The sequence below is a fragment of the Saccopteryx leptura genome, chromosome X (genome assembly GCF_036850995.1).
Source record: "Saccopteryx leptura isolate mSacLep1 chromosome X, mSacLep1_pri_phased_curated, whole genome shotgun sequence".
In the NCBI taxonomy this organism is placed as follows: Eukaryota; Metazoa; Chordata; class Mammalia; order Chiroptera; family Emballonuridae; genus Saccopteryx; species Saccopteryx leptura.
Genome location: NC_089516.1, coordinates 7,316,733 through 7,344,071, shown reverse-complemented (window position 1 = coordinate 7,344,071; position 27,339 = coordinate 7,316,733). Strand labels below are relative to the sequence as shown.

Here is a 27,339-nt window from a genome sequence, read left to right as displayed (position 1 = left end):
TACAAATGGCCGCTCAGCTGTTGGCCTCCACAGAATAAAGCAATCATGAGTCAGAAACCCTTTTCTGTGAAATGAACAATGCTTGTTCCCTCTCTCCTGAGGGCTTTCACTGTGTGATAACTACCTGAACCTTCTCCAGTTAGACTCTTATACTAAAATGTACAGAAGCTTTTCTGCGCCACTTCCCTCAGTCTGCTTGTGGCCATTGTACGCTGCTCCTCGTGGAATCACCACACTGTTCAGCAAGGGGTTGTGTTCATTTCCTGTAGCTGCCATAGCATGTTACCACTTATGCGGTGGCTTAGAACAACACACGTTTATTCTCTTACAGCACTGGAGATCAGAAGACTAAAATAAAGGGTTTGGTGAGGCTGCATTCCTTCAGGAGGCTGCAGGGGAGAATCCTACCTGCACTGTCAGAACACATCACTCCAACCTCTGCTCCCTCTTCAAACCTCCTTTGTCTGACTCCCAGCCCCTCCTACTTCCCTCTTATAGGAATGCTGGTGATTACATTGGGCCTGCCCAGATAATCTAGAATCATCTTCCATCTCAAGGTCCTTAACTTAATCCCACCTGCGAAGTCCCTTTTACCATATAAGGTAATATAGTGTCAGTGGAATTATGATGTGGACATCTTTGGGGGGTACAGATAATATTCTCTTATCACATTGGTCTATTCATAGTCCATAGCTGCTTGCTCCTTGTTGAGTTTATTTTTTTCATTCTATTAATAACTTGATTGACACTCAGGGTTAGCCATAGTCAAAGTTATCAACCATAGACCGGTAGTATGTTAGCTCACTGTCATTAGTTTTGTTGTTGTTGTTGTTGTCATTTAGCGAGAGAGAGAGAGAGAGAGAGAGAGAGAAGGAGGGAGAGAGAGAAAAGAACAGACAGAAAGGGAGAGAGATGAGAAGCATCAACTCGTAGTTGAGGCACTTTAGTTGTTCATTGATTGCTTCTCATACATGTCTTGACCATGGGAGCTTCAGCCAAACCAGTGACCCCTTGCTCAAGCCAGCGACCTTGGGCTCAAGCCAGTGACCATGGGGTCATGTCTATGATGCTCAAGCCGGTGACCCCACACTCAAGCTGGCAACCTCAGGGTTTTGAACCTGGGTCCTCAACATCCCAGGCCAATGCACTATCCACTGCACCACCACCTGGTCAGGCTCACTGTAGTTAGTTTTCTGTTACAACATAACAAATTACCACAAACTTAGTCGCTTAAAACAACACAAAGTTGTAATCTCATAGTTATCCTAGCAAGGAGTCCAGGCCCAGCATGACTGCATTTGCCACAGAGGGTCTCATGAGGCTGAAATAAAAATGTTGGTAGGCCTACATTTTTTTTTCTGGATGCTCTGGGAAAGAGCATGCTCTCAAGTTCCTTCAGATTATTGGCCAAATTCAGTCCTTCATGGTTGCAGGACTGAGAACTGAGGTTTCCGTTCTTTTTAGGTGTCAGCCAGGGGCCCTCTCTCAGCTACGTAAGATGCCTCCATTCATTCTCTCAAGGCCCCCGCCATCTTCAAGCCAGCAGTGGCAAGGTGAGGCCATCTCGGGCTTCCAAGCTCTTTTACTTCCTTTTCTGCCTTCTTCTCCCACCAGCCGGAGAAAACTCTCTGCTTTTAAGGGCCCGTGTTAAGTTAGACTACTCCTATAATGTCCCTTTTTAAAGTCAGCAATGAGAGAAAAGGCAATGTGATACGGGAAGCAGAGACTGGACTGATACACTTTGAAGATGGAGTAAGGGGCCACAAACCAATAAATGCAGGTGGCAGTGAGAAGCTGAAAGGCACAAGGATGTGGATTCTCTCCTGGAGCCCCTAGAAGGAACACAGCCCCACCAACTCCTTGACTTTATCTCAGTGAAACTGATTTCAGACTTCTAAGCTCCAGAACCAGAAGAGAATATATCTGTGTTGTTTTAAGGCAACAAATTTGTGGTAATTTGTTACAGCAGCAAGAGGAAACTAACACACTGCCTTCCTCCAGTCCGCAGAGCCGCGGGCCCCACTTCTAGAAGGCGAGGTTTGGGAGATCAGGAGCCTGCCAGCTCACAAGATCCCAGTGGATTATATCAGGTAGCCAGCAGTCATATTCAGAAACACAAACTCAACCTGAGCAGCACCGAGAGAACTCCTTGCTGTCTGGCAGGTCAGTGCCGGAGAGAGGCTTTGAGGCCCTCTTGAACCAATGAATTCATCAGTCCACCACACAGAGGGGTCACTTATTGTGCCTCTGAGTCAGCTGAGCCAAATGAAATAGGTCATGGGGCTACCAGGACTTTGCCCACTGTCTACACGGAAAAGAGATTCATAGAGAGCATGAACCACTTCTCCTGGGAGTCGGGAGACACACAACATCACTCAGCTTTGGCCTCACAGAAAGCAGAAAGGACTGAGAAGTCCACTCAACATAGAGAACAGCATAAAAGAGGAAAGCCTGCCAAGCTGGGCTGGTGGGACTCGGAGGAGGAAATGGAAGTTAAAAAAAATTGAGGCGGTGGAGGAGTAAGTAAAAGGAAATCAGAAAAAGACAGATTGAGAACAGTCAGTAATTATGAGTAAGATGTGGGGGCTGCGAGGGTGACAACTGCTATGTGGTCCCAGCCAAGGACAGGGTGGGGGTGACGACTGTTTGTGCAGCCGGCAGCTTCCGGTAAAGCCACCAGGCTGTACCACGGTCTTCGTCCTCCACTTCGGAGTCTCTTTTCTATGCAGGAGGGCGTGCCTGCTCACATCACCCATAGCAAGGAGCCATAAGCTACTACACGGTTTGGGGGAGACAAAGCTCCCCAAAAGAAAACTTAGGTTGAGTTTAGAAATCCACTCCAAGAATAAAATCCTTTTCCTTGTGCTAAAACCTTACTGTAATAAGACAACCAAGGAAAACACCACTGAATGCTACCAAAAGGCAAGAGGTGCCAGCATACGTATAAGTATATATAGTATAAATTTATATCACCACCCATCTACATATATACATAGTGGAAGCTTGGAGATCACTGTGCAGTTGCAAGGTGTCCTTGGGCCACACGAACACAGCACCCACACATACAAACTAAAACTAATCAACAAAGCCTTCTGACAGGGCCAAGTGGAAGGAGTGAAGATGAGACGGGATTCGCCTCCACTTGTTCCTCCCAGGGTCCCTCTGGCTTCTCTAACCATAGTTCCTGTCTTTGGGGCACATTCTGACAGCCCCGCTCTCCACCACCTTCTTAAAGAGCATCGACTCATTGCCTATGCATAGCAATCCTTTCAAGAGCGGCAGCGTTCTGCTCCCTTGCTGCAGTGGGGAAAGGCTAGTGAAGAGGTTCAAGTCACTTGTCTGGAGTCCCCGCGGTTTGGAGTTCTTGCAGCTTCTGTGAAACCAGGGGTAGGATTTGAACCCAGTCCACTTGACTTCAAAGCCCAGCTCTTAGCTGAATCAGCAGGTCACACCTGTCAACTGTGTATTTAACTAGGACAAAGTGCCACCCACTGGGACCAGTTGCCTTTCTTACTACATGTGATAATTAACCTCTCCTAGGAGAGAGCTTGGCTCAAGTGGACCTGTGGAGAGGTGAGATGCAATACAACCGGCATCAGGAAGAGGTGGGAAGATGCATCACATCCCCGGAGGACCTGGCCCTAAACAAAGACACAAAATGCAGCCTTACACAGAGGAGGCAAAGAAACTGCGCAGCTGCTGTGTAGGGGCCTCTGTTTCACAGAGGAAGAGGAGCCTGGATTTATCAGATAGCCAATCTGCTCCCACCGCCCACACAAAACTCGGTAACAAAGCGGAAAACAAGCACAGATAGAGGATTAATCCTACCTCCACAGCCACTATGCCTACATATTTCTTTCCTGGCCCTTTACTGTGGTACAAAGACTCACACATGTAAAGCTGGATTACCAAATCAGTTTCCTAAACAACATTTTGCTTGATAAGTTTAAATCACAAAACCACTGTTTTCAAATGCCTGCATAGCAGGGAAACACAGGGATAGGATAATGGGCGCACTATTCAGTGGTGAAAAATAATGCTGGGCCTTAAATTGCTTCAGAATCAGTCATTTGACAGTACAAAGAAAAAAATTAACTGAGATAAAATTGCCTTTTGGGGATGTCATCATGATTATTCTAAAGCAATCATTATTCACTTCACAGATTGGGAAATTGCTCCCAAAATATGACCTGTTTGGTAATACAAAGTGACTTCAATGTAATTCTCTTAAAAGATTTTGATTCTTTATCTCAAATTCAATTGCATTTTAAGAAATCAAAAGAAATCTAACAGTTTTTAGAATTAGAATTATGTTTTCTGATTGCCTTATTTAAGAAAAAGACCCATGAAGGTAGATTGATTTGCTAATATTTTATCCTTGTGCGTGCAGTGCGTTTATTTGTGACCCACAAAGCACAAAAGATACTTTTAATCTCATGAGTAGACAAAGGAGGGACAAAGACTAGTTTGGGGGTAGGTCAGATGACAGGGAGAAGGCAGAACAATCTACTTTCTAGTTATTTTTCTGCCTCTGACAAGGACCAAAAATTGAAAAGAAACAAAAAATCTACAGCAGATACCATTATTTCAGTTGGAACCAAGGGTGAATTGAATGTGGAAAAGAGAAATATACTGAGTAGCTGTTATTTAATCCTCCTACCAATCCTGCAAAGAACCTATTGTCACCTGTATAATTTTATTAACCAATGTCACCTCAATAAATTCAATAAAAAATTTTAAATTAAAATATATAAAATAAATTTTAAATACTATTGTCTTCAGTTTGCAGATAGGAAAACTGATGCCTAGCTAATCAGAGCCCAAAGTTAGGTTGTATCCCAAGTCTGTCTGCTCCTTGTAGTCATTCATTCATTCAACAAATGTTATGAGGGACTGAAGACACAGAGAACAGGGAGAAGCATCTAGCTGGTCCTTACAATGTCTCCAGGCAAGCTGGTAATGAACACTTCGTGTTTCTTTTACATAAGTGCAGGGTTTCAAGCCTGTCAATTTACATTCCTGGATCCTGCAGATCTTTGCATCTGATCACAGAACCTTTGGGTCATGTTAAGATGCACCAGAAAACTGGATTGAAGAAGGAGCCTCTATCTTGAATAAAGGGAGTGTGAGAGAGAAACAGAGACACAAATTTGACAGATCATGGCAATAACAAAAATATAAGCCTGGAGGTAGGGCTTTACCATAAACCATGTGTTTTCAAATATTCTTTTGAACCTCCTCAAAATTTCACAGGTAGCATGTGTCGTGAGTATTCTTAACTGCTTCTCAAGCATAAGCAAACAGGTTCAAAGGTATTAATTAGATCACTTGACCAGAAGAAAATAGCAGGTTCAACAGTCACTTTGTCACACTTTTAACTGGATGCTGATATTGGTAGATGGGAAAGGAAATTGACAAAGAGTCATTGTGGCTCCAGTCAACAAATTCTAGTTCTAGTTTTCCATAAGTCTTATAACCATGGCTAAGATACTACATCAGTCCCAGTCTTACTGAGCTCTTCTCCAATTTTTGATAACGCTGACTGACCCTGCCTACTTCTATCTCATGAATCTATTGGGAGTAATGTGTAAAGTGTATCAACAAATGTACAGTAGAGTTACAATTAGGATCTCTGAGCATTTTTAAAGGAAAAAGTGGATTGTAGGAAACCCTCATATATTAAGGTCCAGAAGTTCCCACCCCTACCCCCACCTTCACCTTCCTTTCACCTGCCATCTCCAACTTCATTGTTTTCCTGGATAAAGTTTCTAGATGAGAGAACAGGGACATGCTCAACATTCTCTCTGGACTTTAGGAAGAGTTAAAGAGGAGAGATTGCCATTGGGAGGAGAGGAGAGGAGAGGAGAGGGGAGGGGAGGGGATAGGAGGGGAGGGGAGGGGAGAGGAGAGGAGGGGAGGGGAGGGGGGAGAGGAGAGGAGAGAGGAGGGGAGGGGAGGGGAGGGGAGGGGAGGGGAAACAGTTCCTAGGCATTAAAATATACAGAGGCTGCATAATTGTCACATCTGTTCCTATTTCTTGGGTTTAAATGGTTCTTGCTCACAATACATTTTGGAAAACATCCTATTAACAGGTGTCTGCCCAGCTGAACAGCTGAATCAACCTAGAACTTTGTGTGTGCTAAACAGACAATGACCTTTTCCCACAACAGTAGTTGTTATTTCCTTGTGGACAACATACAGAAATGTGTGCTGAGTGTCAACACAATCAAGGATTATTCTGCTGGCTGAAAACAAATGTGCTCAAAGAATGCTGATTGGCCTGACCTGTGGTGGTGCAGTGGGTAAAGTGTTGACCTGGAACGCTGAGGTCGCTGGTTTGAAACCCTGCACTTGTCTGGTCAAGGCAAATATGGGAGTTGATGCTTCCTGATCCTCCCCCTCCCTCTGTCTCACTCATTCCTCTCTAAAATGAATAAATAGAAAAGAATAAAAAATAATAATGCTGATCAATGAACTGAAATCAATGTGAAGGAATAAATATAGTCAGAATCAATATTTTTATCTACAAGATAGATAAAAATTTAGAAAGAGTGTTCACCAAAAGTAAGAGGGTGTCAACCTTTAAAACATAAAGGTTAAGTAGTTTAGCCAAGAAAATCAAGTTTATTCTGAAATAGCAGAGGAATTGCAAACTATGGTTCACCATAGGCAAGTACAGAGAACAGAGGAGAGGAGCATGCTTTTATTGGGGAGGGAAGAAATTGGGAGGGGTGATTCTAAACAAAAGTTCATTGGAAGGGAATGAGAGGTCTAGTTCTGGTAGCTTCTCATTGGTTGAGTTGTTGCTAGGCAACTAGAAAATCTTTCTGCTAGGGTATGTAAAGTAAGCTGCAACAGGTATATACAGGAAAGCCCTCCCTTCATGGTTTCCTGACTCCATTTTGAATGTGGTTTTCCTTTATTCATTTTCACAAGAGGTAGCTAATATATTTGGTAGAAGAATGAAAACTCAGAATGATACTTATATTATGATATTTTTATACAAAGAAGAATTTTAAAGATCCTTAGGTTCAAAATTATACATATAAACTAAATAGAAAAAATACTCAATAAAAATTTATACATTTGATATATTCTGTGCATGAAGGTTATAGTGGTGATCAAGATAAATAAGCTTTCTGCCTACCTGGAGCATCCAATCTATACAGCAAAAATTACAATAAGAAGTGAACATAGTCATGACAAGATAAATTTAGGTAATAGCAAAGAAGACAGAGAAGTTTCATCTGATGAGGTAGGATGAAAACCAGAAAGGGGAGGGTTAATGAAAGCCTAGATAAGAACATGTTTCTAGAATAATGGAGGCCTCTACTGCAAGAGTGCCCTCTTACCATACGTGATCATTTGTGTCCTGGCAAGAGTAGTTTCAGCAGAATGATGGGGACACAGGCTTACTGGAGTGGGCTTCAGAGACTGAGAGGTGAGGACGAGAAGAGTATGAGTGACTCTTCCAAGAGGTTTTTCTAAGAAAAGAAGCAAGAAAGTAAGGCAGTGGCTGGAATGTGTGTGTGAATCAGTAGGAATGATTAAGTAAAAAGAAAGTTATTGATGATGCAGGAAAAACAGAAGTCTATTCTTGTAGAAACCCAGTCCTGGGAAGGAGGAGATAGGACATGAAGTCTCGTAAGGTTCCTCAATAAGTTTTTAATTAATCAGGATTTTGAAATTTACTCCCACTATGGTCATGGCCCAACAGAGGAGAAAAACATACATTATATATTCACATAATCCAAAGTAAAATTGCAACTGTGGCAGGACCTAGGAAGGGGAGGTAGATAGTGTGATGAGACTGTCAACTGGAGGGTTAAACCTCATGGGGAGGTCAGAGAGGGCTTTCTTGAGGAAGTGATGCTCAGGTTACAAGCCAAATGATGAGTGGGCTCTTGCCAGGCAAAGAGGCAGTGGGGTCGGCATGTGAGGGAGGGCCTGTGAAAGCATTGAGAGTGGAGCATGGAGAATGGGGGCGTGTAGGGGAAATTAGGGTCAGCCTAGGCAGGGCCTTTAAGACCATGTCAAGGAGGTCTTAAAAAGTAGATTACTGGTCCTGGTCAGTTTGCTCAGTGAATAGAGTGTCGGCCTGGTGTATGGGCACACATGAGAAGCAACCATCTGCTTTTCTTCCCCTCCCTCCCCCCTTTTCTCTCTCTTCCCTTCCCACAGCCAATGGCTTGATTTTTCCGAGTATTGGCCTCAGGCACTGAGGATAGCTCAGTTGGTCTGAGTGTGGCAGCCTCAGGTGCTGAGGATAGCTTAGTTGGTCCAAGTATTGGCCACAGGTGCGGGTTACTGGGTTGATCCCAGTCAGGGTGCCTGTGGGAGTCTGTCTCTCTATTTCCCCTATGTTCACTTAAAAAGAATAGATTACTTAGAATACCACTTCACACTTACTAGGATGGCTATAATTTTTTTAATGTGAAATAACAAGTATTGGCAAGGATGTGGAGAAATTGGAATCCTCAGACACTGATGGTGGGAATGTAAAATGGTACAGCCACTGTGGAAGACAGTATGATGGTTCCTCAGAAAGTTAACATGGAATTACCACATGACCCAGCAATTCTACTCCTATATATGCCCAAAATAATTTAAAGCAAGGACTCGAACAGATACTTGTGCACCAATGTTCATAGCAGCAGCATTATTCACATTAGCCAAAAGGTAGAAACAATTCAAATGTCCAATAGATGAATGGATAAACAAATGTGGTCTATTCATGCAATGGAATATTTTTCAAAAAGAAAAAAAAAAAAATATATATATATATATATAGAGAGAGAGAGAGGGAGAGGAATGAAGTACTGGTGTGTGCCATAACATGACGCTAAGTGAAAGAAGCCAAGACACAAAGGCCACCTATTATGTCATTCCATTTATATGTAGTGTCCAGAATAGACAAATCTATAGAGACAAAAAGTGAATGATTGCCAGGGGCTGGAAGGGAAAGGAGGATGTGGGGTGATTGCTTGGTGGGTGCAGTTTCCCTTTGCACTGGTGAAATGTTTTGAAACTAGATAGTGATGTTGTTTGCACAACATTGTGTATATACCAAATACCTTGAATTCTACACTTTAAAATGGTTATTTTAATGCCCTGGCCAGTGGAGCAGTGGATGGAGCAGTGGCCCTGAACGCTGAGGTATCTGATTTGAGCCCAGAGTCACTGGCTCAATCCCAAGGGTACAGGCTTGAGCCCTGAGGTCACCAGTTCAAGTCCCAAATCAAGGTACGTATAAGAAGTGGTCAATGGCACAACTAAGCAGAAGGACGAGTTGATGCTTCTCTTTCTTGGTCTCTCCCCCCCCTTCCTCTGTCTCAAAAATAAATAAGTAAATAAAGTGTTCATTTTATGTTGTGTGTATTTTACCTCAATAAAAGCAAGCAAAAAAAACCCAAAAACAAAAAAAAAACGTATTACTTAGTTTCTAACTCAAGGGAAGGAAGAGTTCCAACCTAACCAGCTGGAGATTTACAGCTCATTCAGACGTCCTACTTAAAGAGGAACTTTGCAAAATAAGAGAAGGTCCACCATAGGACAGCCAGGGTGCTGAGAGATTTTTAAAACTTCCATAATAAAGAACAAAGGGGCTCGACCTAGCTTGGAATAAAAGGAGCCCCCTTGGGGTTAGACAGTGGAGGTTGGGAGGCCCACAGTAACTTGCAATGGAAAATATTTTAACAGTTACATTTGTTGAGAAATAATAGTAGCGAGCTCCCCATCCTGAGAAGTATTCAAATATACCTGAATGAGTAACAGTCATGAACAGGACACAAGGGATTTCTGAATGAAGAGGACTGGACTGCATGAGTTATAGAGTTCCTTTACTTGGAGACTATGACACATTCTCAAGAATCACTTGAGAGAAATGATAGAAAAATCCTTACCCAAAGCAACATTATTTTTTTCACGACGCTACCAAATTTATGATTACTAGGCAAATGGGAAGTGTGGGAGGAGTAAGAGAAATCATTGTCAGCTAATAAAAATGATGGGCTAATGAAATAATTTTGAGCTCTGCACATGCTTTTATTTAAAATTTCATCTGCAAAAACAAGCACACACTGTTAGATTAGCTACATTCTTTGCTGTGTGTTGTGAGTTCCTGGTGCCCACTGTGAACTCCGATCTAGATTCTTGTACGTTGATGACTCAGCCATAGTCTAAATTACAGAGACGTGTGAAAGACACAAGCATTAGAGGTGGACACAACCCAGACGTACGGAGTGAAAGGCTCAGTACAAACCAAGAGTCATCGTTTGCCAAGTGCTCTACTTCACAGAAAGACAACATGAAATGACCTGTGTTTAAAGGCAGGACCCACTTTCAGCCAGCTTTGAATCCTGGGTCTCCTGGCATGCAGTTGTGTTTTATTTTGCCTGCATCCTGCTCACTTGAGTCTGTGACTCTGAAACACCCATGGCATGATGGAGCCACATTCCCAATCCTCTAAGGCACAGCTGAACCGGAGACTGACTCGGAAAGGGGGCCCGGACAGAGCCCTGGGTGTGGCTTTGCACTTGGCTTATATAGTCCAGATCCGAACTCTTACAATATGGAACCACGTTCTCTGGATGGTAATGTAGTGGAGTGGACAGAGCTTGGATTCAGACAGGGCAGGGCTCTATCTAACGCTGGATTTGCCATGTGCTCAGTGTGAGACCTGGGCCATATTATCTAATATCCCCTGGACTCAGGTTTCCTCATTGAAAGGTACACAAGAAAGGCCAGGGTGCCATAAGGTAACCAGGAAAGTGCAAAAAGAAATCGAGGGCCCTCCTCGCAGAGGCTCAGGACGCTCCCCAGGAGAGAACCAGGGGCACAGAGAGCAGGGACACTTCATCTGTCCTCTGCAGGTGACTGGAAAAGTCACTTGAGTCATGAAGATCCCAAGGGACAATTAGCACCTTAAACATCTGGCAGGCAAAAATCATACCTTCTACTCCATCCCCAAGTTGAACATGGGAAAATGCCAAAGGCAAAGTTGATCATCTTAGAGGCACTTTAATCTTTTTTTTTTTTCAAGATTTTAAAAATTGATTTTTAGACAGAAGAGAGAGAGAGAGAGAAAGGAGGGTGCTGGAGCGGGAAGCATCAACTTGTAGCTGCTTCTCATACGTGCCTTGAGTAGGCAAGCCTGGGGTTTCAAACTAGTGACCCCAGCTTTCCAGGTCATCACTTTATCCATTGCGCCACCACAGGTCAGACAGAAGTGCTCTCATCTTTATCTGTTTCCTCTCTAAGATCCAGGAAGCTCTTCCTCACAGGTCTTCTTGGCTTCCACTCCCTTCCTCCACCCCCTGCCACTCCCTAACTGGGCACTGACTGCCCCTAGCTTGTGCACTTTTCATCTATCCTTACGTTCAATGTGCCAACTCTCAGGATGGTCGATATTCCTAATATCAATGTAAATGTGGACATTTAGAAAACCATCTGGATCCACACCCAAGGTGTGAGGGAGCTTTAGTCTTAGGGAGTATTTGTAGTCTTAAAACGTGTGCATTTCAACTTAATTTTTTTCTAATTAAATTAAGTACTGTCTAACTTCATAAGAAAGTTATTTTGTTCATTTCCCGTTGTTTCTTGCTACACCTCTACTTCCTATTTGCCTACTACTCAAGGCCACCTGATCCCCACCCTTCGCCAATAGGTAAATAAAACATTTAAATACAGTACAATAGAAGAATGGAAATCAACTATTTCCTTCCACCCTCTGGAACGAATGCAGAATCGAGTGAGGGCTCCTCTGCCTGACTAAAAGAAAATAAGGCAAAGTTTTGGACCAGAGAATTCCATCTCATTTTGCAGTGCAAAATCTCAGAATGCCCTCACCCTAAAGATGCTTTCTGGTGATTACGGTGACCATTCAGACTACCCAGGGGAAAAGGTGGAGACAGCAATGATAACATCACCAGCAACAACATCCATATCAATAGCTGTCATTTATTGAGCCCCAGATGATGAGTACCCTACTAATATTATCTCCTTTAATTCCTACAACTCTATGAGGTAGGGGCTATAATTATACCCATTTTACATAGTGAGTGTGTCTGGAAATAAGGTCTCAGGAGTTCAGAAGGCATAGAATTAAACATTCAATGGACACAGGTACTTTATTTAAATATATCAATACCTCTATATCTATAAATAACACATATACGTGATAACAATTAAATAGAATAGTAGGGCTTGATTAAAAATTTTCCCAGCCTTCTGCTCCTAACTGGTGGCCTTATTCCCAGAGGCACACCCTTGGCCCACCTAAGTGCAACAAAGTCTAGGAAATGTAGTCTTACTGTGTGGCCACCTAGACGATATATGTTTGGTAAGAATCTGTTAGGGTTCAAAACAGGCCTCTCCAAGATGCGCCACTTGGCTTGTGAAATATTTTGAACTGAAGGCCATCAAGACCCTACAGGCTTAAGAGAAACCTTTACCTCTCCCTTAAAGAATGTAAGCTAGGGGCCTTGCCATAAAAGGAGTTATCACCAGAAGTAAATTTATGACCCACCTATATGGCAGCTAAGCTTCTATTCACTAAACATCTTACCCTTCTGCAATGACCCTATGAGGCTCCCAAGGTACCTTACCACCTCATCCCCTGCTCAGAATACCTTACATACCTCAATCCCCCTGTAAGCGAACCTCTCCTGCTTGTGTGGCCTCTGGTCTCTGACCCTCTCACATATGTGGGATTCCCATACTTCCACATGTAACTAAATGTGGTTATTTTCTCTTGCAAATCTGTCTCATGTCAATTTAACTATCAGAGCTGCTGAAAGAACCTCGGAGGGGAGAGGCAGGTTTCTTCCTCCCCACAGTCCTTGTCATAGTATATTTTCTTTCAGTCTCTTTAAATACATATATATGTGCATACAAATATGACTAGGGTTATATTGTACATTCAGCTTGTTATTCTGCTTTAAAAATAAATAAATATATATCTCTGGGCATTTTCCCACATAATTCTTTGGAACAGGTCTGTGTAATATACAATCAAATAGATCAGAGTTGCCTGGTCTCAGCACTATTGACATTTGGGTGGGGCTAGATCAGAAATCTTGGCTGCAGTGGGGCTGTCCTGTGCATTGTAGGACATTTATCCTTGGCTTCCACCAACCAGCTCCAGCTACCAGTAAGCACCCCCTGCCTGCTATGATAACTCATACTGTCTTCAGACATTTCCAAATGTCTCCTGCAGAGCAAAACCTCCACCGCTGAGAACCACTGAGCTAAGCCAATAATAATTTCTATAACTACTTCTTTTTTTTAACAGTTGTTGCTTTCTTTCTTTTTTTGTTTTTGTTTTATTGTTTCATTTGCTATTACATATTGCTCTGTGATAACCATCTTTTTCTATTACTTTTTACTGAAACAGTCATTATTTAGTTAGGAGAGAGACCCAGAAGCAGGGTTATCAGGTCAGAGGTAATGAATATTTTGAAGTCTCTTGATTCATACTGCCAAATAGCTTTCCAGAAAGGCTCTACCAATTTATTCGTCCACCTGCAAAGTAGACTGGCTTGATTTGTAAAAGGTTTTAGTTACTTAATATGAGCAAAATATTTTATTACTTTCAAATAGCATTTCTTTGACTAATAATCAATGTGCCTAATTGGTGTCCTCTGCACCTTGGCCATAGTAGTCTTGTTAATTTTCCAACTGCTGCTTTGTTTTTCCTAAGGATTTTCAGGACAGCTGTTTATTGAAATCAGACCATGACATTTCCAAAGTGAGTAAAATTTTCTATTAGAATGTGGCTTTCCTTTGACATTGTGTATACAGTTTCTCTAACTTGGTTTTTATCACAGCATCCCATGCGAGTAGCTCCAATATTTGGACAGCTGTTATTTCTTTCACTGGTTAGAAAAAAAAAATCTGAGACTTCTAGGGAATGACAGAAAGTGGACAAAGGGTTTACTTTCATCCCAGGGCATGAAACCTTAGCTTTCTTGCTCCTATAGTGGCTGAGTGGGGTCACATTGTGCCCAAATACTAAGATTGCCAGGCCGACTCCCATTTTGTTGTTTGCCCTGTCTCCTAGGGCAGTGGTCCCCAGCCCCCAGGCTGCGGACTGGTACCCATCCCTGGGCCATTTGGTATTGGTCCACAGAAAAAGAATAAATAACTTATATTATTTCCGTTTTATTTATATTTAAGTCTGAACGATGTTTTATTTTTTAAAAATGACCAGATTCCCTCTGTTACATCTGTCTAAGACTCACTCTTGACACTTGTCTTGGTCACGTGATACATTTATCCGTCCCACCCTAAAGGCCGGTCCGTGAAAATATTTTCTGACATTAAACCGGTCAGTGGCCCAAAAAAAGGTTGGGGACCACTGTCCTAAGGGACCTCCTACTATGCAGGAACCAACCAAACCAAACACTCTTCCCTAAACCGGGACTTAGAATGAATTCCTCCTTGCCTCTATCCACTCCCCCCTTTGTCTCTGCCCCTTGCAGGCCATCCTGGTCACTGTCACCTGCAGTTGGATTCCTGCATTCAAGCTTCATTCAAGTGGATTGCTTCCCTGTAACAGGAGGACAAAAAGTTAAACCTATGAGCTCCCTGCTATTTTATTACTACATGGGATTGGTTAGCAATGACTACTCCCCGGGGATTGTGAAAATGAGCCACTGATCCGCCTAGCACAAATCTCTGTCCTTTTATGCAAAAATATTAGTAGGCTTTCTAGAGCTCTGCCTTGATAAAATCTTCTCTAATCCAATAAATTTCAATAGATGATGTTTGCCTCCTCCACCCTTGCTCAGTCCCAAAGCCTCTTTCTTCTGGCTTAAATGTCCCTGAAGTGTACTATCTACTGTTACTGTTTATGTAACCCTCGGTTCAAGTAACACGACATATTTTCAAAACAATGAAAAAGCACAACATCAACTATAAGGGGCTCAGAAATGTCTCAGAAAGCAGTGGCCATAGAAAAACCGCTAGGGTCTCGGCGCTTTTCTAATACCTTTGCAGACAGGAAAATTCTTCTCTAAGGAGACAGCAGGAATTTACACCCCGGACACTGCTAAACCACTAATTCGCTTACAGGCTCAAGCGCGAGGCCCAAGCGGAGTCCCGGTGACTGGGGCCAGTCTGCAATGTCCCCTAGCGGCCTGCTGGCGGTGGGCTTCCGGGCGCGAGTGGGCTGATCACCCACACCACCAAATCTGCCACCACGCCAGATTGGAAAGTGCCGCCCGTGCCCTGCAAAGTCATTTGTTACCCACAAGTGACTCCAGTCAGTGCTGGCAACCTTGGCTGCACCCTGGAATCACCGGGGAGCTCTGTGACTTGGCCCACCCGCCCAGGTCCCGATAAAATCGGTGTTCGGAAGCTCCCCGGCCGACTCGAACGTGCAACCCGGGTGGAGACCTGCTGAATTAGGCAAACCACCCGCAGCCCACACGTGAACAAAAGGATCCGGGACTGCGGACACTGGGTGTCCTTGGGGCAGTTCCCAGGACCTCAGTTTCTTTATCTGCACAATGGGTGACGACCAGGAGCGTAGAGCCCCTCCAGCTGGAAGAGTTCTCTTTTCCGAGACGCGGCAGCCCCGCTGCCCTCTCCATTCCCCCGCTGGCTTTTCCGGTTTCTGCCCCCCTGGGCGCTCGCTCGGGGGGCGGTCCGGGGGGCGCCTGCTCGGCCGGCCTCCTTGGCGCGCCTGCAGCGGGTTCGGGCCCTGCTGCGGGCGCACCAAGCCCCCGGGCGCTGACGTCAGGGCCCCTCTCCGCGGCCAGCCCCCAGCGCAGGCGGAGCCGCGCGCTCTCCCACCCCTGCCCAGGAGCCAGAGCAGCCAGCAGCCAGCAGCCAGCAGCCCAGCGCAGCACGCCCGCCCCGAGCCGGCCGCGCACGTGCTCGCCCGACCTGCAAACTCGTAGCACCGGTTCGGCCCATCCCCGGGGAGCCAGCGCCCCTCCCGCCCGTCTTCAACTATGGGTAAGGCAGCGTGCCGCCGCCACGGCCCGCGCCCACCCCGCCTCAGGTGGGGCCTCCTGGGCGCTCCGCCGCCCGGCCGGGGCGGAGGCTGCAGGTGGGAGGGGCGCGGCGCAGGTGTCCGCAACGCCCAGGTGCGCGTTCCTGCCCCGTCGCGGGGCGTCCCCTCCGCTGCGCTTTGGCTGCAGTACCCGGCGCGCGGCTCGCTGGAGGGAGCACGGGGCTCCCGGCAAGGTTGCAGGAAGAGCCGACGGCGCGTCCCGGGTCGCCGGCTCCTGCTTCATTGGAAGGGGTTGGTAGAGAGCACCTCGCTTCTTGCCCCTTTTCCGGGACGCTCTCCCGTCTTGTCGCCCGCGCTCCCAGCACAGAGTTCGGTCCTGTCCCACCGGCCGTGGTTCAATTGGCCTTAAACCCACATGAAACAAACGCCCAGGTCCCTCGGAAGACCCCATTTGGGAATTACGGCCCATGAAACCCGGAAGGTGGAAGGGGAGGGGGACAGAGGGCTTATTTTCTTTGTACCCTGTTCCAACTATCAAAATGCGGACGTGGGCGCAGGTGGCGACTGTGCCAACAGGGTTCCCGTGCAGTTAGGGATCGACTAGTGACGGTGAAAGCCCCGCTCTGGAGGTTCCGAATCTCCAACCTGAGCCGGGCGGATGTCAGGTGGCTGGAGGGTTCTTTCCATCACCTAACACCCAGAAACGCTGCCTTCAGCCACACGTCGTTAAATGGGGATTCTGTATGGGAAGGGAAACTCGAAGAGTGCGGTGGAAATCAACCCAATTCCGCTGCACCCGTGGAAATGTGTGAGCGCAGTGCTGGGGAAAGGGTGCGCGCGCTCTCTCTTTCTCTCTCTCTCTCCCTCTCCCTCTCCTGTTCCCCTTCTCCAGTGGCTGACAGACCACAGCCACCAGCGCCACAAAAGCCGCAGACTGGAAAGCCCCTCCGAAAAATTCCTAACGAGGCAGGCAGTGGGTTTAACCATTGCGTGTTCATGGCGAGGGGTTGGGAATTCCCTGCCAGTCCCTCCAGCTGCCACCCTGACCCTTCCCCCGCCCCACATCCCCTCTGCTAGGGAGTGTGCTTGGTGTGCGTGGGCGTGGGCCTGTGTTGGGGGGCTCATTTTGTGCTGATTAAAATTTTGGCGAGGGACAGTAAGGAGAGCATGGTATTTTACATTTAAAATGAAGTACAAAGAATTTTATAATTTTAAAAAATTTACTAGGTGATCAAAATTCGAAATGAAGTAAGTTCCCTGAACCCAACAGGAAATTTTCTTCCCAGAGTTAAGAAAAGCTGGGAAGAGCTAGGATAAAAATCCTTCTAGAAAGAGTGGAATTGTGGGCCCTGTCATTTTGGTTCCTACTTCTAATGCCCCCACCTGAGAGGTCACAGCAGCCTCTGCTCCCCCCCCCCCTTTTTTTTTCCTGCTCCCTTTTAATGAGGCTCACCCAAGCCCGGAGCCACCTCGGCAATGCTTGGGGCAACCAATGCTTGGGGCAACCAGTGCTTGGGGCAACCAATGCTTGGGGCAACCAATGCTTGGGGCAACCAATGCTCGGGGCAACCAATGCTTGGGGCAACGATGCTGAAGTTCCGCCAAGCACAGTGTTGAGGAAAGCACTCCTCATTTTCCTGAAATAAAATTATTTCTGATTTTTTAACGCCAGGCTTTGGGATTTGTACAGGTTAGAAACTGAGCCTCTAATTTTCACATGGGCGCTTGGAGAATGGCTTTCACAATGCCCTGGGCTTAAGTGAGGGTTTTATTTTTCAGTAGGTGTGGAAGTTCTCATGGAGCAAATGCCCAAAGCAAAGGCCTGTTCTCAAGGAAGTACTTTGTGTTTCGGACAATTGTTGGTTTTACACTTCAATGGCCAATTTATGGTAATTTGTGCATACCTCACTGATTCTGCCTGTATCCTTGGTTTTAGTTTTTAGTTTTTACATAAAAAAAGAAAGTTTCCTTCATGCAAAAAGGAGACATACTGATTTTCTTTGGTAGGTTCTTAGTAAATAGACCACAGGGCCATGAACTGGTTTTATTTTTCCAGATGTATTCAATTACCGAACGTACCGATGAATGTTTTAATTGAAATGATGTAATGCTGGGAAAATTCTGACCATTGGTCCATTGAGTTGAGACCTTGGTTCTCATGCACGTCACTTCCTTAAGCTGGCATCAGTTAATTTCCTGGTAAAATGGGGGAGGATTGTGGAAATAAAATCCCCTTCAAACTCAAATTTTAAGGTATTCAAAATCTTTAAGTTGAGAAATAAAGTAATGAGCAGTGGTGGTGCATACAATTGTATGTTTCAAGGCATCTTAAAACATTTTTTATTGATGAGCCAATAGATGCTTTTATGACTTTGTTCAGATATAATTCACAAACCATTACAATGGGCACATTTAAGTGTACAGAATCAGTGATTATTAGTATAAATAGAGTTGTGCAGCCACCACCACGAACATCGTCATCCCCCAAAAAGAAATCCTGGACCCGTTAGAAGTCACTTCCCGTCTGCCCCTCCCCCCAGCCCAATCCAGGGCAATCGCTAATCTACTTTGTATGGATTTCTCTATTCCGGACTGTTCATGTAAATGCAATGAGCCAATTGATGTTTGCGGTGTGTTTGACTATTCAGTAACTTCAGTTGTTTTGCACGATGGGAAGATGTTGATGTATTGTTTGTACACAGTACACCAACTAAGAGTTCCAAATTTGGCCACTGTGCCTGTGTGTGCACACACACACATTCTCAGTGTTCCTCTGCTTTTAATCTGATGGGAACTCATGTTGTCTAACAGAATTTTGATTCCGTTACCTTTTTCATAGGCCTGAAGACATAGTAACGGAATGGATTCTATGCAGTCACTTCTTATAAGGCATGTGTGAGATATCCATTCTGCTTTAATATGGACCATGTATTTAGAGAGAATGACTAGTTTTGTTTCAGTAGCTGCTATTAATTTTAAATGAAAACTGTATGTGCAATGATAAGATACAGCAAAACAGCTGAGTGATTGTTTTGCTCCATCTTGTAGTAAGGAAATTTATATAAAGATATGAACTTATCACTTCACAAAATAGCATTGAGAAAATCTGGTTTGGAGCAGTTCTTTAACTGTAATGTGCATAGATGATCTGTGATCTTGTTTAAAAAGCAGCTTCTCATTCAGTGGTCCTGGATGGGGCCTGAGTTTCTGTGTTTCTAGCAAGCTCACAGGTGCTGCTGGTGCTGTTGTTTCCAGGACCAAGAAATGGGGACATCAGGGTAAGCCAGAGGTCCAGGGGCCCACCCCAGCAAATCCACTAACTTGATGTGTGGCCTTGGGTAAATCCTTTTCTCTTCTTAATCTCAGTTTACTACAAAATAAAAGATTTGATGAAATTATCTGGGGAGGGGGGCTCTTACAGATCAAAATAGATGAAATTTAGAAAAAGAAATGAGAGGGTAATGTTATGCCTGAAAAACATGAGAAAACAGCCCCCTGATTGAACACTATTTGTTTCCATGAAGCCAGCATCACAGGCATCATCTGTAGTCGCTTTGAATGCTGGCATCTTGACGTGCCTGCTAACAGGACAACTGGCCTTTCTCCAAGGGGACTGGTGGAGGAGTGCTTCCAGCTTTGGCTTCTGTCCTCTTCTCCTTTGAGCTGGCTGTTCCAGAGAGCTTTTCTTCAGCCCCCACACAGGGCCAAGGCCACCTTCAGAGGCAAAACTCAGAGGATCCATGCAGACACGCCTTGGTCCTGGAAGTTTGCTCAGGAATTCAGATACAGTTGGAGACAAAGGAATGGTGTCTAGATGAACAGCCAGGCAGGAAGTAGCCAGAATGTGCTAGCCTCCCTCCCTGGGAGTGAAAGGATCTAGTAACAGCTCAGCCTTGGGGAGCACTCCCTTCAGCTTTCCCATGCAGACTGAAATTGTGAAGAAACTTTATAGCCCAGTAGCATCAAGTACTGTTTGTGATAAGCAGGAAGTAATTAATTATTTCAAATATTTTTGCTTCAGAAAAAGCTGTTGCCCTAACCACTTGACCCCTCCAAGGGTTTCTTAGAGAAGATCCTTATCTGCTATATCAGGGTCAAGCAGTTCGATGGTTTTATTGAAAATGCCTACGTGGTGAGTGCCACGTATATGTCTTAAACATTAATTTAACTTTAAACATTGAATTTGCCAATATTTTGTTGTAGAGTCCAGCTCTTCGGTTTGAATGGGAGCCCTGGTTGGGCTTTCTACACAGCCAAAATTGGTTGGCTTCTGCCTTCCAGTTTCAGTTATTTTTTAAGTAGAATGAGAACTTAAAGGTGTTGAGAACCACTCTGTGCACAGACTCCTTTCATATCCCCTTAAACCTTTAGAATGGTCTTGCCTACACTTCTTTTTATTTATTTTTTGCAACTATTTTTCCAAGAGACTCCTCTTTGTTAGGACTTTCCAAAGAAACCAACTTGGTTTTCAAAGAAATAAAAATTCTTTTGGGGGCACTCATATTTTATTAGTTTGTGTAATATTGTATTACATTTCAGAATGAAAGTAATAACTACAACTGACATAAAGGTTTGGGAACAACTGACTCTTCTTAGGTGGGACAAGTAATCCAGAGATGTCTTGAGAATAGCTTTGAGGTCAAGTTCTGTGAACAGTGGTCAGTGTGGTTTACAAAAAGAATAGCGAATATGGGTTCTTGGGAAAAGAGCTTCTACTGTATTTTTAAGCCAACATCATCTATTTAATAATTTTAACCTGATTTTTTTTGGTTGCTTGTCTTCTTTTCTGTTTAAAAATCAAATTTGGCAAAAACAAAGAATATTTTGTTCATTGTTGTATCCCGATGTTCATTCAGATGATTGGCATATTATAGGTGCTCCACAAATATTTGTTGAAAAGATAGAGGTTTTATCACACAAAATGCACTTTATTAAGGTCTACCAACATTAAATATGTATATATTTTAAGGTATCTATTTATATATTATAGACTAAATTAAATAGGGAAAATAATATTAATTATTGTTCTTTAATAATATTAATCATTTTGGCACAGATATTCACTGAGTAACAGAATTCAGAGCTTAAAGTCACTCTAGAAGTAATTTGATTGCTGTTGGCATACACAGACACAAAAACAGTTTCAAGAGCAGTTTGAGTGTTATTGCATTGGGGTTTGGGTTTTTTGTTTGTTTGTTTGTTTTTTTGCCTTTAGCTTTTTTTTCTTTTCATGTTATAGAATATTTTTCCTTTCTCTGGTAAAAAAAATACTTCCTTTTTGTCAGATTTTTTGAAGTTCAGGGAAACTTGGAGTGAAACACTCTTTCAGTGAAGTTCATTGTTGCCCGGAGGATTAAAAGGTAACAACAGTCTTGTGTTTCCATTCTCATCTGTACAGCTGTGTTAAATGAGTACCTATTGCAATGCCATGCAGCGAGAAAGCCAATCTCTAGCTAAGCCTTAGAGTTCCTGCTCTATGCCCATCACTGGGAAGGCTCTTGACTCTAAGACAGGTGTTTACTCTGTGAACATTCAGAGTCCTGCTCAGATCAGCCAGGTACTGTGCTAAGTCTTGAAGCAAAAAATGAACAAATAAATAAAATTCAGCTCTGTCCTCAGAGCCTCATAGTCATTTCAGAGAGGCAGATAAACAATTATAATAGAAATAAGTACAAGGTCCTTTAGAATAATTTCCCCTGTCTAAAGGGGGAAAGTGGGTTGTATTTCAGAGAAGGGTTCTCAGAGAAGGCGGTTACCTTCCATCTGACTCTTGAAGGATCAGCAGGATGACAGTGTGTCCAGAATAAGACATCCTAGGCCCTGGGTACAGACGTGCAAAAGCATGAAGCATGGCAGAGGCTGCCGCTTGGGCACGTTGAGGAGCTGAGCATGGCCTGAGTGTGGGAGGATTGGGGAGAACTGAGGTTGGAATAGAGGCCAGGCCAGCAAAGACCTTGATCATTACCCTTTTAGTCATCATGAAGGGGTTTTAAGCAGGGATGTAATAGCTAGGGAGTGATAGTCTATCCGAGGAGATAAAAGAAACCCAGTGAGATAGAATCATTAATGTCTAATTGTAGAATTTCAAATAAAAGTCTAGAAGGAGTTCTGAGGAGAGTGAGACCTAGCTTATGTGAAGCTTCAGGTGGATACTTGGATTTCAGGTGTTTTGAGACTAGAAAGGGTTAGGGTCTACATGGAAGACGGATAGGAGTGAGCAAGGGTTACTGGGGGATTCTGAAGGAAATGGCGTGGTCATAGCAGAGTAGGTGTGTGGGGGTGGGGGGAGTAGAACAAAAGATGGGAGAGCGACACAGAAAGCCAGGTGGGAAGTAACAAAATGTAACTGATTACAAATGGGTACATATAAATGAGTCTTGCAAAAATGATTTTAATCTTGTCTATTGCTTCCTCCCTTTCAAAAGATAAATTGCAGAAGAAAGGAAGGATGAGCCTTTCTGGGGTGAAAGGGCCATCTTCCTGTGATTCCAGAAGGGCTGCTGAAATAGAACCTGGTTCTTGTCTATGTATTTATTTAATTTTTAATTTGAAAAGTGGTATCATTTCCTTCTTCAATATTTGAAAAAATTCACCAGTGCAGCTATATGGGTCTAGAATTTTCTTTGTAGAAATGTTTTAAATTATATTTCTTTAACAAAAATAGTGCTATTCAGATTTCCTGTTTCTCTTTGTTTCAGTTTTGATAAGTTGTGTTTTTCAAGGACTTTTTCCTTTTTCTCTATTACTAACTTTATTGGCATAAAGTTGTGCGAAACAGTTCTGTGTTATATGTTTAATCCTCCTGTCTGCAGTATTAGTAGTGATATTCATTCCTAGCGATGTAGGTAATTTGTGTTCTCTTTATTTTTCTTGATAAATCTTGACCATTTATTTTAAAATTTGTTTTTGTAGTTTGATGCTTATATCTGATAGATGAGCTGACTACTTAATTTAAAAAGAGTACATTCTTTAGTAATCAGAAAATAGGATTTTAATGTCTAGAACTAAACTTGGTTAGAAAAAAAAAACTGCCAAGGGAAAAAGTACTTAAACCTGATCTTTTTTATTTTAGTTTTAATAGCTGGATATAACTCAGTTTAGTTGAACTTGGTGTGGCAAGATCTGTTGTAAATAATCTTGAGTTACTGTAATTGCATAGTATTTGCTTGTATATTAATTTTGTTTTCGGTCGATTATTAAATTCTACTTTCCTCTTTGAGGCAGCTGGAGACAGATACTGAATGAAAGAAGCCTCCTTTTCTTCTCTTTCAAGTGTACTTTTAAAGCCTGGTTTGCCAACTTCAGCACTATTGACGTGTTGGGCTGCAGGGCCCTTTGTCCTGAGGGGCTGTCCTGTGCACTGTGGGATGCCTAGCAGCGCCCCTGGCCTCCACCCACTGGATGCCAGTAGCGTTCCCCTGTTGATGCAACCAAAAATGTCTCTGGACATTGCCAAATGACAACTGTTGGAGAATAAAGTAGAAAATCAGCCCATTTGGGAATCACTGCTTTAGAGTTCAGGGATGGAACAGAGCTGTGACATGGGAAGGTCTCTGCTTTCAAAGGGATGCCTTACTTTTCTAGCTGAAGGAAATGTTTTTTAACCTCTTTTCAAAATTATCAGGGAACCTGGAGCTATAAGGTGAAGCCTTTTAACCACCTAATTCAGCCGTTCTTTGCGGGAAAAGGGCACCTGAAGCATCTCAGAAAGAGACCAACCCCCACCATAAATGGAGTGAGTGCCTGGCTTTCCGTGGCAACTTGTTCTGAGGTTCAGGGCACTTTATCTTTGAGAGGACTAAATCAATATGAAGTTCATTTTGCTTATTAAAATCGTTTTCATCATCTTTTGTTCTCTTCATTAAGCAAAAAGACATCAAGGATCTAGTACCATTTCTTAACATCCTTAATTACCTTGATGGCCTTTCCAAATTTAGAATTCATCTCCTTAGCTCCAATCAAACCTACCCAGATTAAGCCTTAAGGCAACCTACCCACGTTTTGTTCCATCCTGAGGGTCTCTACTCATGACTTCATTCTGTTTTTCTATGAGTTTGAGAGTTGCGAAAGTTGCAATAGAAAGGACTGCTTTTTCCCTTGTTGATCACAAAAATCCTTTAATGACAGTCAGTCATCTTCTAGCCCTTCCCCCATCCTCAACTCCTAGCCACTGATGGGGACCATAAGTTGTTTTTTTCTGAGACATCTGAGCACACTTGCAAAATAATTATAGTGTAAAAAGAACAGGAACGATGGCAGCACAGGTTAGAAGGGGCCTAGAAAATTGGCTATTTTGTAATTGCGTCAGGTCACTCTTTCAGGCTTAAGAATATGGTGTTTCACATTGACTCCCTGAAAAGAATGTTTAAACGGTGGATTTTAAAATGGCAACTTAAATTCAGGCATCTGTTCTTTCACACAAGGAGCAATGTAATTAGCAGAGAAATTCAAACCCTTAAGATAACTTTACTTTTTGCACCAATTATTTTGTATTTTCATTTTCATTTCTATGCAGCATATACTGACAGTTTCCATGGTAAGTATGACAGAATTAAGAGCATTAAAGAGAAGTTCTACTCCATGAATTATTACCATTTTGCAAAGCCAGTGTTCTGGATTATCTAAAACTGCTTTGAGGTCTATCATATAATATCTTGTCACAAATATTTATAGATGTTTTATAAGATACACACAGGTTATAAAAATCATTTTAAAATTTGTTACTGAAATATATACACAGAAAGTGGGCAAATCATAAGCATACCGCTTGATATTTTTTTTTTTTTACAAATTTAAGTAGTCAGTACATAGATTAAACAGAACAGCCTGACCAGGCGGTGGAGCAGTGGATAGGGCGTCGGACTGGGACGCGGAGAACACAGGTTGAAAACCCCGAAGTCGCAGGCTTGAGCACAGGTTCACCAGCTGGAGAGCAAGTTCACTGGCTTGAGCCCAAGGTCACTGTCACTCACTCTGCTGTAGCCCCCCAGTCAAGGCACATATGAGAAAGCAATGAACGAACAACTAAGGTGCTGCAACGAAGAATTGATGCTTCTCATCTTTCTCCCTTCCTGTCTGTCCCTATCTGTCCCTCTCTCTGTCTCTGTCACACACACACAAAAGGAAAGAAACAGAACATCCCCTCAGAAATCCCTAGCCAGCTCCCTTTCAGGCACTCTGACCAGGGCTACTCACTCCTAATTTCTGCGAAGATAATTTTGCCTGTTCTTACACTTTATATAAATGGAATCATACAGTATGAACTCTTATGTCTGGCATCTTTTGATCAACATTAATACCATTATTTTAAAACTTGATAGTTTAAAATCAAGTGATAGTTTCCATCCAGAAAATAGAACTGCTCCTAAATCATTATAGTTAAAAGCCTTTATTAAATGCCTACATGCATAGAGCTGTGCTAGGGAGTGCATGAACCACTGATTCCTCACCTCCATTTTAAGGGGGAAACGTTGACACAACAGATGTGAGAAAGACTTGGAGAATAATTGATGAGAGATAAGAATGATACATGAAAAATATGCACACTGTGAAAGAGATTGCAAAGATAAGGCAGCCCCATTATCCACCTGAGAATGGAAAAAAATACATCACTAGGGGTTGTGAATAAAGAGGAAGTTAGAGGCCCTGGCCGGTTGGCTCAGCGGTAGAGCGTAGGCCTGGCGTGCGGGAGACCCGGGTTCCCTGGCCAGGGCACATAGGAGAAGCGCCCATTTGCTTCTCCACCCCCCCTCCTTCCTCTCTGTCTCTCTCTTCCCCTCCCGCAGCCAAGGCTCCATTGGAGCAAAGATGGCCCGGGCGCTGGGGATGGCTCCTTGGCCTCTGCCCCAGGCGCTGGAGTGACTCTGGTCGCGACAGAGCGACGCCCTGGAGGGGCAGAGCATCGCCCCCTGGTGGGCATGCCGGTGGGTCGCATGCGGGAGTCTGTCTGACTGTCTCTCCCATTTCCAGCTTCAGAAAAAAAAAAAAAAAAAGAGAAAGTTAGAAGAAGTTAGAGATGTTGCGTATTTATTCAGGATATGATCAGTATGAATATTTTACATCTTCAGAGTATAAGGATATAACTTGTTGAGACCTCCCTTCAGTTTCCCATAGAAGATGGAATTTCAGAAATTGAGAAATTGTCTGAATTAACAGTAGTCAACTGCTGGGTGGTGGGTATTCCAAGAGGAGTACAGATTTGGAAAAAGCGTTGAGGGCCTGATTCTGGTTTTCATCCTGAAAATTTTTAGAAATGATATAAACTCATGTTTGCCAAAGTAAGTTTTTCTTCTTGTATTGTTTGGACATTGATGATAATAATGTGCCTTCATTTCTTCAGTGAGAAATTTTGCCATTTTGTTGGCTGAAGTAATGATGTAGTCTGTAAAATGAATGCTCTGCCATCACATAAAGTTGGGTTAAATTTTATGTCACTTTATACTTCCACCAGTAGTGTGTGAGCATTCTAGTAGCTTCACCAGCATTTGCTATTTGTCACAGTGTTTAATTTTTTGAAAATTCAATGGGTTTGAGGTGATATTTCATTGTTTTGGGGGTTGAATTTCCCTAAAGTGTTTGAAACTTTTTGGCCATTTGTGTTTTCTCTTTCATTTATATCCTTTGTTTTTTTCTTATTGATTTGTAGCAATCTTTATACATCCTGGATACTAACTAACTTTTTTAAAAAGTTGTATTTATTTAAAAAATTTTTTTTTAATTTTTTTTAAAGACTTTATTTATTCCATTTTTAGAGGGGAGATAGATAGATAGATAGAGAGGAGGAGCAGGAAGCATCAACTCCCATATGTGCCTCGACCAGGCAAGCCCAGGGTTTTGAACCGGCGCCCTCAGCATTCCAGGTTGACGCTTTATCCCACTGCGCCACCACAGGTCAGGCTAAAAGTTGTATTTATTTTAATGAGAGAAGAAGAAGAAGAAAAAGAAGAGAGAGAGAGAGAGAGACAGGAATACCTTCTGCTCCTATATGTGCCTTGACCAGGGATCGAACTGGCAACCTCTGCAGTTTAGGATGATGCTCCAACCAACTGAGCTATCCAGCCAGAGCTAACTCTTATTTAAATATGTTGTCAATATATTTTTATTGCAGTAAAGCCCTAATTATCAATATTTTTCTTTAGTCTTTTATAATTTATGCCTTTTATTTTAATTTTTTGCCTTGTTTTACAATTGCTGTATCTTCAAGGTGATGAATCTGTCCTTTTATTCCAATGTATTTTCTCTTAAAGTTTTTTTTTTAAATATACTTTTTGGTTTTCAGTCTGGGATTTTAGTTTTTTGGAATAGTATGAATTAGAAATCTTTTTTTTTTTTTTTCCGAAGCTGGAAACGGGGAGAGACAGCCAGACTCCTGCATGCACCCG

At 43.1% G+C, this 27,339-nt stretch overlaps 1 protein-coding gene across 1 annotated transcript in view; it reads left to right on the top strand.

The window, feature by feature from the left end:
• The first annotated feature begins 15,801 nt into the window (after window positions 1–15,801).
• The window catches only part of GPM6B (glycoprotein M6B), a 148,094-nt gene continuing 136,556 nt past the window's right edge, over window positions 15,802–27,339 (top strand). Inside the window, exon 1 of the mRNA XM_066356327.1 lies at window positions 15,802–15,960. Within this exon, the coding sequence (XP_066212424.1) occupies window positions 15,957–15,960 (4 nt within the window). The 5' untranslated portion in view covers window positions 15,802–15,956. The remainder of the gene's footprint in view (window positions 15,961–27,339) is intronic.